We start from the raw sequence: 14591 nt of genomic DNA on the forward strand, positions 1-14591 counted from the left end.
TGCATTTTTTTTAAATTAAAAGATAGTTTTAAACAATAATAAAATTCAACGCCTCCCCCCATTCACTTCCCCTTTCAGTGAATAACATGATAACTGTTCTGAATTTGGACCAGATATTTTCATTTCCACCCCGTAGCGTCCCTAAAAGAAGAAGAACATTCTTTTAAAATTAAAAAAAAAAAATGGTATTTCAAAGAATTGAGCTGTTGTTAGGCATATTCAATTCATGACTACAATTTAAATAATTAAAAATTTTCTACAGCTATACGTTTTTAGTTATTAATTTAAAATGAACGTCAGAGAACGCAATCGATAGATCAATTAATGCTAGAGAGTTTAGCCGCAAATATAAAATTGAATTATCCGAATTTTATTTGTCAGATATCCCATAATTTTAAACAAGCAATTCTTGTATATTCTTAAATTTCTTTATTTATCTCGGAAACGGCTCTAAAAATTTGGACCAAATTTTATATTAAAATAATGTTTTTCATTTTAAGTTTATCTATATAGGTGTTTTTCTTTATAAAACGCGATTTTACGCACAAATGTTTTTTCATAACTAACTATTAGAATAAGTATATTCAAGTTCCACTTCCAAGTGTGCGTATTGCGGTATAGTGGGCAGAACAAATTTTCTTACGGTACTCTTTATGGCCTGATTATGTCTTTTTATAAAAAGATTTTCAAATTTTTAGCGAATTATAAAAGCAAATTTATTAATTTTATTTTAATTGCATTCTTAGATTTTAATGTATTTCATAATTCAAGATAACAAATAATATGAAAGCTTATAACAAAATATTTTTTCTCCAAATCTCTCCCAAACGATGTTTTTTATGTGGAAGCAACATTTAATTGAAATCAATTCATTAAAAATGTTTTTCTGAAAATATTAAAATCTTGTATTGCTATCGACGTTAAATCGCAATACAAAATATTAGGACTCGAACATACTTAAAAGGAAATGTAAAATTGGTTTAAAAATTCACGATTTGCAAACATGAAATCCAAAGACATAAAAATGTTAAACAAAAGGGCGAAAAAATAATATATTAAATCATTTTTTTTAAACAACCATAATTTATTTATTATTTGAATATTATTGAGTTAAATAAAAAAAGTGGCCAAGTTTTGTATACCTAAAAGCAGAAAATACTGAACTGGACAAATATGTTTTTAACAGCAGTATGATGACATAAATTAAACTCCATTAGTACAATTAATATACATAATGAAATGAATTGATTTAAGACTATAAAAATAAAACTGCTTTGATGTCTATGACAATTTGGTGCTAAAATTATTTTTAGGGAATCATAAACACCAACCTTGGCTAAGAGATTTAAGAGTAGCTTAACACAATCATTGATCACAGCGAACTAAATAGTCACCAAAGGCGGTTAGTTATAAATCTGAAAATTTGAAACAGATTAGAAAAAAATTTACTACTAGATGGCGCCACTGATATGAACTCAAAATTTGATTAAATTAATCGATTAACTTAAAATTGATGTCCCTAAATAATAAAATAGTGTATTGTTATATGTATCCTTAGTGTGAACAAAAGCGTTTAAAAATAATGCTATCTTGTCATGCTTTCCATAATTTTAAAATATAAAGATCTCATAGATAAAAAGTTCTTACTGATGCAAACCATCTGACGAATCCTCCTAATTCCGGAATCTCAAAGGAAAGGCCATCGTTTTGTAAGCCTTGGGCCTTGACGGGGCATAAAGTTACGTTGAGACTGAGGCTCTGAACAAATGAGCAGAGTTCCACATCGCTGAAAAGGAATCGATTAGTATATAAAATGAGATTTCCCAACAATAAGAAACAGTACCGGCATATAACTATGTGTTCCTTTTTTTTGCATATGAAGTAATTATAATTGTCAAATAAACCAATACTAAATTTTTAGCATTTTTAGCATTAATTGTAACACACATACATTAGGTAGTGATTTTTAAAAGCTTTAATTTAGAATTTTAGCTAATATGATTCTTATGATGGGCAGTATTATGTCAGCACAGTCAATGCCTAACTCAAACGAGTATGTAAGAACCCATGAGCGCGTGCTCCGTTTTAGCTAATGGGTGGAAAATAAAATATTTAACAAGATTTAAGATAGGTTGACCGATCTTAAATATTTTCTTCTTTTTTTATTTCTTCTGTGTATTAAGTTTTGAAAAATCTGCTTTCATTTTTTTGTTGATAATATTGATTTTCTTCAAAATATATTTTTATCAACAAAAATGTTTAAAACTATGAGATGAGACAGTTGTAACACATTAGAACTTGCGAGATCTAGCTAGATTTTGTATCATTCCAGTAGTTGGATTTTGTTTTAAATATTAATATGCACTTCAAAAAATAAGATCGCTCCTTAAGGATTCATTTCTAAAAGATTCTAACACAAACTACTATTACTACTAATAATAATAAAATTCCTAATTCATTCATTTGATAAAGAAGTAATGGACAAGGAATATGACAATATATTTCGTAAGGAGTGATAAAAGAATAAGGGAAAGTGTAGATTTCTGTTTTTTGAGTATTTTAATCTAAATTAAGTATTATTGCCAAAGATTTATTGTATCTTGAAATATATTGAAATTGCGGGAAATATTATTTAGCATTTTGGAATTCAAATTTTCAACATCCTATAACACAACAACCGTTTACTTAAGATTAAAAACATTATATAATTACTCAAAATTATAAACATTATTTTTATTAAAATATTATTTTTAACATTATAATTACTAGCATTATTAACAAGTTATTATCAACATTGTAAACAAATTATTATTAACATTATTATTATAAACATTAATATTATTACTTAAAAATAATATTATAAGATTATGTTATATGCATTATTTTGATCTAGAGAATTCAAAATTGGGTTTTGTTATTGGAAAAAAAATGCGTTTGAGTAAATTTAAGTATTGTGACGACCCCTGTCGTGAAGAAATACTTCATATGTTAATGGGAAGCACATTTCTATAACGATTTTACTGTACGGTAATAGTTCCTTTGCCTCTCCACTCAGTAAAAATATTAACATTCCTTTCAATGCAAACTATCGTAACTATAATTTAAAATAAATATTTAAAAATCCATTAGTTAAAAAGCTAATAATTAAAATCAATTAGATTTGATATAAATTTTCAGAATTCTATTGCTTTGATTGCAGGGTACTTTCAAATTAATTACTTTAATTTTTAATAATTTTAATTAATATAAATGTAAATTTAATTTGTAATTAATTTTACCCTGTTTAATTAATTTTAATTTATTTTTAATTAATTATAATTTTAATTTAATTTTTAATTACATGTATCTTAATTTTTAATTCACTTTATTTTTTAATTAATTTTACCATAATGTTTAATTAATTGGAATTTATTTTTAATTAATTATAATTATAATTTAATTTTTAATTAAATGTATCTTACTTTTTAATTCACTTTAATTTTTAATTTGATTTTTAATTAATTTTACTTTAATTGCATTTTAATTTCTAATTAACTTTAAATTAAATTTAATTTTTTATTAATTGTATTTTAATTTTTAATTAATTTTACTTTAACTTTTAATTTATTTTTAATTAAATGTATTTTAACTTTTAACAAATTTTACTATAATTTTTAATTAATTTTCATTTAATTTTAAAAAATTACTTTAATCAATTTACAAAGGGCTTTTTTCAAGCTAAATTGTAAAATGCATTTTGTTTCTATAAATAATATTTTGTTTACGTACTAAAATGGAGTTATTTGTCAAGAAAAAAAGACCTTACCATCCACTGGGAAACAGACATGGAGTCGAGTGCTTCCATTCAAATCCAAGAAAACTTCGGATCTTCCACACTTTCAAATGGACTTTGGAGAGAGGTGGAATGTCTTCTTCAATTTGCACATCAAACGAAATATTGGCGCGCCGCGCGTCCAACTGAATAGGATCTGGAACGATTTTTAGTTTTCTAATGTTTATGATTTGTTTTCCCGCACCTGAAAAGCAAAGAACTAAAATAAGCTAAAAGTATATAAATTCTGATAATTGCTTAAATCATTATTCAGTCAAACAACATTGTGATGACAATTAATTATCTTTGAGGTCATAGAGAATAAAATACTGGAATATTTAATTCGATTTATTTTGATTTTAATGCAGAAAAATAATTAATTTGGCTTTCATTTAATTAAAAATGCATCATTTTTAAATTTCTCAGCTTTTTTTTTCTCGTATAATAAATATTGTTATTGTTTAAAAATTTCCTTTCTAAATTTTGATGAGTCTCTCATTTGATTTAAACCTCACAGAGTTCGATAGACACGTTTTTGGAATTATCTCTTTCTTTTTTATGAACACGAAACTCAAAAACATTTAGAGCTAAATGGATGAAATTTGGTATGTGGTTTTTTTTTAAAACAAAATTGTAGATTTCTATGAAATTTTGAACGAAAAACTTTATAAGAGGTTTTAACTGAGGTTGAGTGAAAGTGATAATTACAAAACGAAAAAAACTTTATAGATAAATTTTGGGACACAGTTTAACATGTAAAGAATAGATTGAATCAAATTTTAAGCCAAAACTACCCACGGGATGACGTCTGTCAGTTTGCACATTTGCATTCATTTTAATTAATTAAAATTTAATTTTTAATTAATTATATACTTATTTATGTTAATTTAAAATTAATTTTACTTTAATGTTTAATTAATTTCAATTTCAATTCAATTTTTAATTAATTTCATTTTTACTATAATTTTAATTCTACTTTAATGTTTAATTTATTTTAATTTTACTTTAATTTTTAATTAATTTGAAACTTAAAACCTCAATGATTTAGATAAATGAAATTTGTGGTCTTAGATTATAGTTTCAGAGTAAAATTTTGGGTTCAATCGATCAACAACTACAACAACAACAAAAAAAAATCACCAGAATGCATACTGTTTAATTCTTTACACTACAAAGCATGAAACCGCTTATACGTGAGACTCTGAAAATAAAATTCTGAAAACTCGTGGTTTTGCTCAAGGATTAGAATTTTTATCCTTCTAGTGAGCGTGCCTTCCTAAATATGCTGTTATAAAATATACGCTATTATTATAAGTAGGCTAATTATTAAAACTAAGTTGCAATATGGGAAACATGATATAATTCGGCTTATTCACTTGATGGACGTAATCGCTTTTTCAAAATTTATATCTGATTTTCTTTCTAACACTTTCTATTTTAGCTTTCTTTGTAAGAAAGTAAGATGTTATTCTCTTAATGTAGGGATGAGCAGACTTTCCCTGGCTACAGACTACTTCTAATTTTTTCAAGGTGTTTGGTCCACCTAGTGCCGTAGGTGTGGTAACCTAAAAAAAGGTGTACAGATCTACAATATTTATTATAACAATAATAAATAAGGAATATGTACTTACCTACATATAATAAATATTATAATAATAGCAAGACACAAACATAATAATAATAGCCACAAATATAATAATATCAAATAACGCATTTAATATCAAACAATTCAAAATACATTAAAAAAATAAATCATTTTCATCTAAAGTTAGTTCTCACAGTTATAGTTAGATGAAGACTTAGTCTGCATACTGGATATCTTGAATATTTCGGTATATAATTACTAACTTCTAATCTTGCCTGGATTCTAAGTGGTCGTCAGTGTGTAAGGAAAAACTCTTTTCAACTGCTGGCATCGCTGTGATCCCCTATAGCTGTAATGAACATGTTACGAGCCATCATACGTTTCCATTGAAGGTTCATGTATCATTTACGCATTCTTCGAATTATTTGATTAAGTAAACACAGTCCAATCAACTGTGAAAAGCCGATTCTTCAGTCTAAGCGTCGGTGTTCCATAAATATATTTCTTTTAGTATCTCTTGGGTCTTATTAAGTCATATCATTGACTCCCCGCCCCGCCCGAAGGCACACGGATACTGAATGACCGGACCGCCGCAACAGTAACATTGACGGGAATTGTGGTTGAGTCCTAAGGGCCATCACCGGCTACGGTACAACCCTTCCCTAAGGAAGTACGTCGCGTCATCGATGTGGGGAGACAGACCTTTTCCCACCCTCCAGGGGGGGGGGGTACCTCACCTTTTCGTGTACCCTCCAGGGTGGTGAGATCCAACCACCATGCCGGGAGCATCTCATCCTCATTTCGAGGTGCGACCCTCCCGGAGGGGGTGGGGGTGGTTGGTTGGTTGGTTTAGTTTTCTAGCGCAAGAGCCATTCTTAGTCATAGTGCGTCAAGCATATGGTTTGATTCCCAAGGAAGGACTTGGATCTTAGTAAAGGCGGTCACCCAAAATGTCTTGGTGAGCCACCAGTCGATCGCGATCGGTTTAATGCCCACCCTTGTCGTGATGTATTCTTTCACAAGAGCGTATGCCAGCAGACGTAGATATTTTCAACAAAGTAGCTTTTCTTTACTGTTTGTCAAATGAATAATGTAGTTACTGATTGTAGCTGCATTATTTTTAAATAAATTCTTTTTTTAAAGTAACGAAGAAAAGAAGACACAACAAAAACTTACTTCAACGGTTGACCCAACGGTTCAACGGCTTACTTCAACGATCTGTGAAATGCAAATAGCAGATTCGCAGAGCTCTATAAACGCTTGGAATTCCAAAAGGCGACTAACAGTTTGCCGAAAAGAGTTGCAAGAACAGTCTAAATCATGCTTTCGTAGCGCCTTGAGGTTAAAATTTATAAAATGAAATTTTTCTCTAGCATTTTTCTGAAATATGGGCTTCCGAGGTAATGAAGATATAACATACTTATTAGAGCGAACACATGATATAAGTTTAGGATTTTATACTAAAATGCATTAAAAATTACATAAAATTAATAATTTTATCAAGCCAATAATTTTTATATAAATAAAAACAATTACAAAAAAGGTTAGAAACATATAATATTAGCAATTGCCATCATATATTTACCACATTTTTCATAAGTTAATGCTTCAACACAAATTCCAAAGATCCGAAAAAGAAAAAGAATAAAATAGAAAATCTTCATTTGAAATACGGTTATTTAAAACTAACAAAATCTTAAAGAATTCCGCAGAACTTAGAATGGAAACAAAGTCGTGGGAAAAATCAGAATTTATAGTTGATAATAACAATGAATTGAATATGGAGCAATGCGTTTCGTAGAAAATTATTAATTGATTTCTGAAAGAGTAATTACATGTGAAAAAAGAATTATTGTTACATTATGGCTGCTTTTGTCAATAATTGTATATATTTAGTGAAATAACAAAAATACTTTTTTAAAAATAAAATTAAATTTATAAGTAAATAATATAAATTACAATGATAATATTCTTAAATTTCAATTTCTTTTTTAAAACAATATTGCGGATGTCCGGAATTATTAATTTGTTTATATTCCTTCCTGTTTGCGAAAAATTAATTTTTTTTCCTCTTGTAAAGTTTAAAAAGATTATATTGCATGAGATATGACAATAGATTCATCTAAAAAAAAAGTCGTCCTTGTTTTAAAAAAGGAAATGAAGGCAACAATTAGATACTATTTTTAACCATTTATTGCAAAAGGCACTTTGAACACTCATAACATATCCAGCACAGATTACAAGAAGAAAACATTAAGCGGAATTGGTACGAAATATAAACACACCGGGATGTAGAGTAAGCGACCTTGAATTCAGTGCTTCAGGGTGATACATTATTAGTATCATATCAAAATCTTCAATGCAGCTTCAAAATGGATGAAAACTTTTCTTAAATTAAATTAAGTAATAATTAAATTTACTTTTGAATGTTACTGCCTTTTGTGAATTAATATTTTTTAGAGTTTAATAGCTATTTCTAATCATGAAGCAAAAAAAAAAAAGTATACTTAATGCTTTAACTATATGTTTTAAAAACGAAAATATTCATCTTTTATATTATTTGTGTCCACAATGAACAATAATGATGTCTGAATTTGTTACAGCCCCAATCGTGTTAGCTATATATAGAGAACTATCCTTGGTTTAATAATATTTTAGACAAAAAAAAAAAATTCAATTTTTTCAGAGACTAAAACTTATAGAGCCATTAAGCTACGAAAGACATTCTTTCAGAAAATTTTTAGATAATTTCAATAGTCATTTGAATGAAGATGCACCAATCAGCGCAAGGTGCATTTTTGAGGCGCCAATAACTAAATAAATGAACATCTATAATTCTGACAATTTTAATCGCAGAAGTATGGAATACTTTTCGTGGTGTGTAACGATTTTTTCATTAAATATTGCTATGGAAATCGTCCGTTATGGGTATGATTGAAAATTCAAAAATGATTTATTTTACTATAAAAAAAATTAGAAAGATACAGTTAAAACAGCACAAAGACTTTATTTGTAGACATTTATGATAACGCATATGATAACTCAACACTCCTGAAAGAGAATTGAACTATTGCGTGCGCCTCTATTTGTATAGTTACCATGACACTAAAAGATACATAGTCTCTGTGGTTTTCTTCAGAAAGATTTTGCTCATGTAGAGATATCACCATAATTCTTGTATTTTCGAAAATCTTCATTTTTGGTAACAAATTTGTTAGCAAGTCATTAAATGGTTTATAATATAGAGGATCAATGACCTGACATTTATTTATTCATTATTAACTGGGGTGTAAATAGTATCATCCATTATTTATCTGAAAATCTTTCTTTCTTACTCTAAATACATAGAAAAACAATATGAATAACATGGCTAGGAAATAATAAAAAAAAATTGGAATTCATATTTTTTTCAGAGGCTCATTTATAATTTCATCCTCCAAAAAATATTTTATTTTCGTCATTACAATCTGATCCATGCAGCCCTTTTCAAATTTTAACAATTAATTTGGATAGTTTTTCGATAATCGCAAAGAATTTTTTTTTAATAAAACTTGTTAAGTCAAATGAAAGATTTCACTTCTAGTAAATCTTTAATCTTTAACTTTTTGTTATTAGGGTTTACTCCATCAAACCGTCGCCGTTAGAACAGAAATCGCGCCAAAAGTGCGTACAGTAGTACGGGCACTCTTTTGCTTTCATTACTTTTGGATGGATGCCGGCTGCAATCGCCTTTTGTTTCTGCTTGCCGTCTTTAGCCAACGTGTCAACTCGTTAACGTCGCGACATTAGTACCGAAAGGGTTAATATGTGTCGCTGTAACACAATGGTTCTTCGTAGCTGAATTCAAAATAGAACTTTTATTGAAAATTCCTTAAGTTCAACCTCCTTTCTGTTAGAAAGTAATCGAATTACTTCATACTTTCAACAATATTTTTATAACAAACTACAAAATATTAGCGACCAATTAATTTGGCAGGATTAATGCTTGAAAAAATTGCCAATTAAATATTTGATGTAGGGTGGCTCTCAATGGCTTTTTCGAAAAATTATTTATTTGACCTTAAATCTTAGAAGACATATAATGCATTCTATTTTAGATGCCTTGCCTATATTATTCATTGTGTTAGGCGTCGCCATAATTTTCTATAATCTCACTTAAACTTTGAATTTTAATTTCCAGCGGTAGTGATTAAACTTCAACGTGAAAACACTTTTTTTCTGAAGCAATTTAAAAATGGATGCATTTTAAATTTTGTATATGTAAAAAATGGATGTATTTTTTTACCATTGTTTACTTGTGAACTAAACAAGTTCAACAAAATTGAAAAAGGTTGTTTAAAAGCAAATTTTAAACGGAAATCTTCTCATCATCCCTATAAATAATAAAGATGAATATGTGAGTTTTCTTCCCCACTTATTTCCGATTCTAAAAACCGATCCTTTCAACATGTAAAGAAGTTTCTATAAACTAATCCGTCGCAATAATCCATATTTAGAACAACCCAGGAAAATTTCGTATTGCAAAATCAACAGCCATCTCTTTTATAAATGTTTCTGAAGTTTAAGAATTCCAAACATTCGAAAAGAAAGTATTGTAATATAAAATGAATCACAAACTTTTCCCCTAAGCTCTATTTGTCAAATTGCGCCAGTTAATGCAGTGAATTTTCAGAGACAAATAAGCATATGTTTGTTGCCACGAGAGAAGCAGCTATCCCTTTTATGTAAGGGTGCCTGAAGACACATTTCCGAGATATTCCGAGAGCAGAAGTGCCTCACTTTTTTGTCGCCGCAGGAACCTTGAGTCTTACGGAAGTCCGCGGGCAGAGAACGATGCTCTTGGGAATGGCAAGGTTCCAAACGTGCCCAAGGGAGAGAAGGACTAAAAATATTTCTCATTTGTTCAATCGAGAAATATTTTTAGCTCATATTCTCATTGGCAGGGAACTCTTTCCATAAAACACTCATAATTTGAAAGGGCCTTTTTCAGATATCAAAAGCAATCATGCTATTAGATTCATCAGTATAGCATATTTCAGTAATTCAATTGGTAGTTTCAAGTTTAGTCAGACTGTAGTAGTTTACGGTTTCAGTTAACATATTTTGATACATAAAGGAACAAAAGGAAATGAAATTTAATTTTTGTTAAGATTTGGAAGTTTTAAACAGCATATTCGAAAGTCCACTTTTATTTCTAAACACTATTACTAAAATAATAGAATAAAAAGTCCACTTTTATTCTAAATAAATTTTGTGACTCATTTCGATATTGTGCAAAATTTATGGCAATACAAATTTGATAAATTAAAAATAAAAAAATATTAATATTAAGTAAGATTGTGTGTTGTAAGCCCGACTATTTGACTGAGATTAAATTTGCACAAATGTGCTTTTTTTTAAAAATTACAGTCAATCACCCCATTACCAAAGAACTAAGCCGTATAACCAGGGATTATTGTAACTGGCTCATAATTATCATTTTTTTCCATTAATTATCCAAATTTTTGCATAAGAAAGCAACGGCCAACAAAAGTTCAAAGAATATTCAAACTGTTAGTAAAAGGCTAGAAATATTTTCCATCAGTTCTTATAATATTTTAAAATTTCCAGGGTATTGTAATATTATGTTAAAATTACTGTTCATAATGAGTCTTCCCCTAATTTCTTAGAGTTCGACACATTATGTTGTGTAGGACAGAGTCTACACAAATGTGCTTTGGGGGGCAGTATGTACACGTAAAAGAATTTTTTTGGAAATTTTTTATTAAAACTATAATTATTTACAAAATGAGCGAGATTTTTACATTTTCCAAGATAAAATTTTAAAAAAAATAGCATTACACAAAAATAATGCAGATGGTTCTTATATTTTAAAATGTACTATCAACAAATTGCCTCCATAATGATATAAATGTAGCTGTGGTGCAATTTTGATAAAAAAAAATGGTATAGCTTTTCACAAGAATTTTTATTATTGCAACGATATTCAAACCGTATGCATTGTTTCATCAAATAATTATCTGGCAACTTTATTCTATTGTAATAGGTTAAGTATAAAAGATTTTGTTTATTTTCTAAGCACACATAAATAAGAAAGTAAAGTTACCGCAAAAGATAAGATGTATTTCGAAGATATATAACTTAAAATGTTACATTTCTAATTATTTGCATAATGTCATGGAAATTGATTCCATTAAAAGGATTCATTTACACAATAAACAGAAAAGGTGTAAGGCTACTATGATAATACTCTTTTAACATTTATTAAAACTTGATGTTTAATAATATCTTGTCGACAGAAATATGAACATTAAATAAAGTAAAAAAGATTTTATTGATATTAAGGAGAAATAACATGGCAACCAATAGCGGCTAGTAAATAAATAAATAAATGAAAAGTATATCAAAATTTTTAGAAAAGAAAAAGTTAAGCAAAATAATAGAAAAAGAGAGTAAAATGAAAGAAAAATGATTTTGCAGAGAAATATATTTAAGAATGACGATTTTAATACTAAAGAAAACTCATAAAGCTGAACAAAAATAAGAAATTGTATGAAGCAATTCTTACTGGAAACAAAGGACTTAGCAAAACTTTTGATCTAAATATCATTTTTTAAAAATTATAATGTTACTCAACTATACATGATACGATTTAAGAAATTTGCAATAATAAAACAGAAATATAACTCTAGTACATATCTATAACTTTTTGTTTGTTTATATATACCTAAATAGTACTAAATCAATTATATTTAAAATTTTTTCTTTTAATCAAAAAGAGAAGATATTACAAAATAAAAGTGGAAGCAAAAGTTCAACTTCAGAATTATTATTCAATAAAAATATTTATTTAATTTATTTTTAACTCTGCGAAAAGCACGTGAATAAATGAATTGAAGAAACAATGAAATTAGTTTGAATTTCATCATCATAATAAAAACATCATAAAAAATTATGTATCAAATTAAATTCATTTTGTTAAATTAGAAAATAAAAATTATGAAGATAATAATTTTGTATTATTAAAAATATGTTTTTTTAAATTTTAAAGTAGTTTAAAAATAATTTTTGTGCGATTATATTTTCTAAAGAGACAGATAAAAAATAGCAAAACGCTTAGCTGATTTTTAATTAATTTATATTTTAATTATCTTTTGCCCTTTGAAATGTTTATCGTTAGCTTCATTTTCTCTTAAAAAGTATGTGTGCAAAATTTCATTAAGATAAGAAAAATTTTAAATTGTATAAAAGACATACAAACTAACATCAATATTAATATGTTTATATTTTGAAGATGAACTTTTAAATTGGAAATTCCAATTTTTGATCATATTTCACTCATTTCAGACTCCAACATCCTTTTTAACTAATTCATGCGATTCATTCAAGTATACGACTTTTAAAATAAAAGCTGCATATCAGTTTTTGCTTATTATTACAAAGAAAAAAGTTAATTTACTTAATTCATCAAACTGTCCAAAGGGGGGAAATTGTTTACTTAGGATGAGCTAGTATCTTCGGCGTCTTTTTAAGTAAGGGAGTCAAGGACAGTTTTCTATTCTTGCGACTGCCGGTTAAGTCTTAGAGACATCGTATCCATTCAATCTAAAGAAAAAAAAATTTCTTGCTATGCAGCTTATTTATCCCTCCGTCTCTTTCCTTACGATTTTCGTGGGCAATGTCATTGCGAAAACTCTTTCCGTAATTTCCATGGAAATACTTTATTCCTTTTTATGGCCAAATATGGCCAGCTTATTATGAGTATGGCGGAATTGAGATAATTCAAAACTGACGAATACAATAAATAAAATTCTAATATATACAAAATTTGTTAATATTCTAATATATACAAAATGATATAGCGATTGAAAGGAGAATTTTCATATTACAGTGCTCACAAAAATTAGAGGTTGCCTAAAAATTAATATAAAGTGTTAGAAAAAGAAATATTTATTTTTAAATAAATAAGAACTTGGCAGGTATAGCTTGTTGTTTGCTTTTCTAATGTTCTCGTTTAAAATGAGTACTTAATGCTTCTCTTTTATAGCTTTGTATTATTTTTGAAATATATTTTAATTTTTGTTGCAATATAACAATGGCGTCTACATTTTGATAAGTCAGTAAATAATCGGCAACTTTAATAAATTAATCATAGTTGAATATTTTGTTTAAAAGTGGTAAATTTAATAAATATTTTAATAAACAAATATTTTGACTATAATTTGAATACAGAAATTGCAAAATAAAATTTCAATATAAATACAATACAAACAATGCAAATAAAAATTGCTAAAGTAGCAATAATCAATACAAATCAAAATTAACTTTTCCAAACATTTCTAAAATAGCAAGAAATGTTTTAATGTTTCTTTTTTGCTTCAATATATTGTAGAGCATTTAAGTCTAAAGTGTAACGAAAGCATAAAAAAAATCAATTATTTATAATTACTTAAGGACGAAAGTCACGGAAATGCTTAATTAAGATAAAAAATTTAGAAATTTTTTTTCACAAGTTTCTATTTTGAGGTGGAATTAATTTAAATAAATTCGAATAATAGATTATAATTCAGCATTATTTTAACAGGAAGTTCAAAAGACTAGAGAAAACATACGAATTTAGAGGAATTTGAATTCAAAGTGATGGAACCAGGTTTCATTGCATATATACAAACACATGCTCACATCGGCCTTTTCATTTAAATACTTATAATGTTAATGACCGATAAAAATAGAAAGAGATCAAAATAACTGATAGAGAGATATCGTCTCAATACTAAAGGAAAAAAAATTCATTTATAAAATTTTTCAGTAGAATTCCTCTTTTACAGTCAGAGCGTTTTGATTTTTACATTAATTTTTTTTTTTATCGGGAAGCAATTTACAAACAATACAACATACAAGCAAACATAGATGAATTCAAAATGAAAGAAAGAATTATATATATATATATATATATATATATATATATATATATATATATATATATATATATATATATATATATATATATATATATATATATATATATATATATATATATATATATATATATATATATATATATATATATATATATATACATACACAAACACACACTCATCTTAGTAAGTTTTTTTTTCTTCCAAAAACTGTATCTGTTGTATGTATTGTATCTAACTGTATCTTCAAAAAATCTATTGATATAAAGTGAAAATC

At 27.2% G+C, this 14591-nt stretch overlaps 1 protein-coding gene across 1 annotated transcript; it reads right to left on the minus strand.

The window, feature by feature from the left end:
- Nucleotides 1-14582, minus strand: LOC129968469 (uncharacterized). Its single transcript, XM_056082373.1, has 4 exons — nucleotides 14481-14582; nucleotides 3806-4016; nucleotides 1648-1786; nucleotides 1-141 (listed from the first exon to the last, which is right to left on the minus strand). Exons 1-4 carry the CDS (start codon nucleotides 14494-14496, stop codon nucleotides 46-48), a joined length of 462 nt encoding a protein of 153 aa, XP_055938348.1. The 5' UTR covers nucleotides 14497-14582; the 3' UTR covers nucleotides 1-45.
- Between the last annotated feature and the right edge of the window lie 9 nt (nucleotides 14583-14591).

This window comes from Argiope bruennichi, chromosome 5, assembly GCF_947563725.1.
Source record: "Argiope bruennichi chromosome 5, qqArgBrue1.1, whole genome shotgun sequence".
Lineage (NCBI taxonomy): Eukaryota > Metazoa > Arthropoda > Arachnida > Araneae > Araneidae > Argiope > Argiope bruennichi.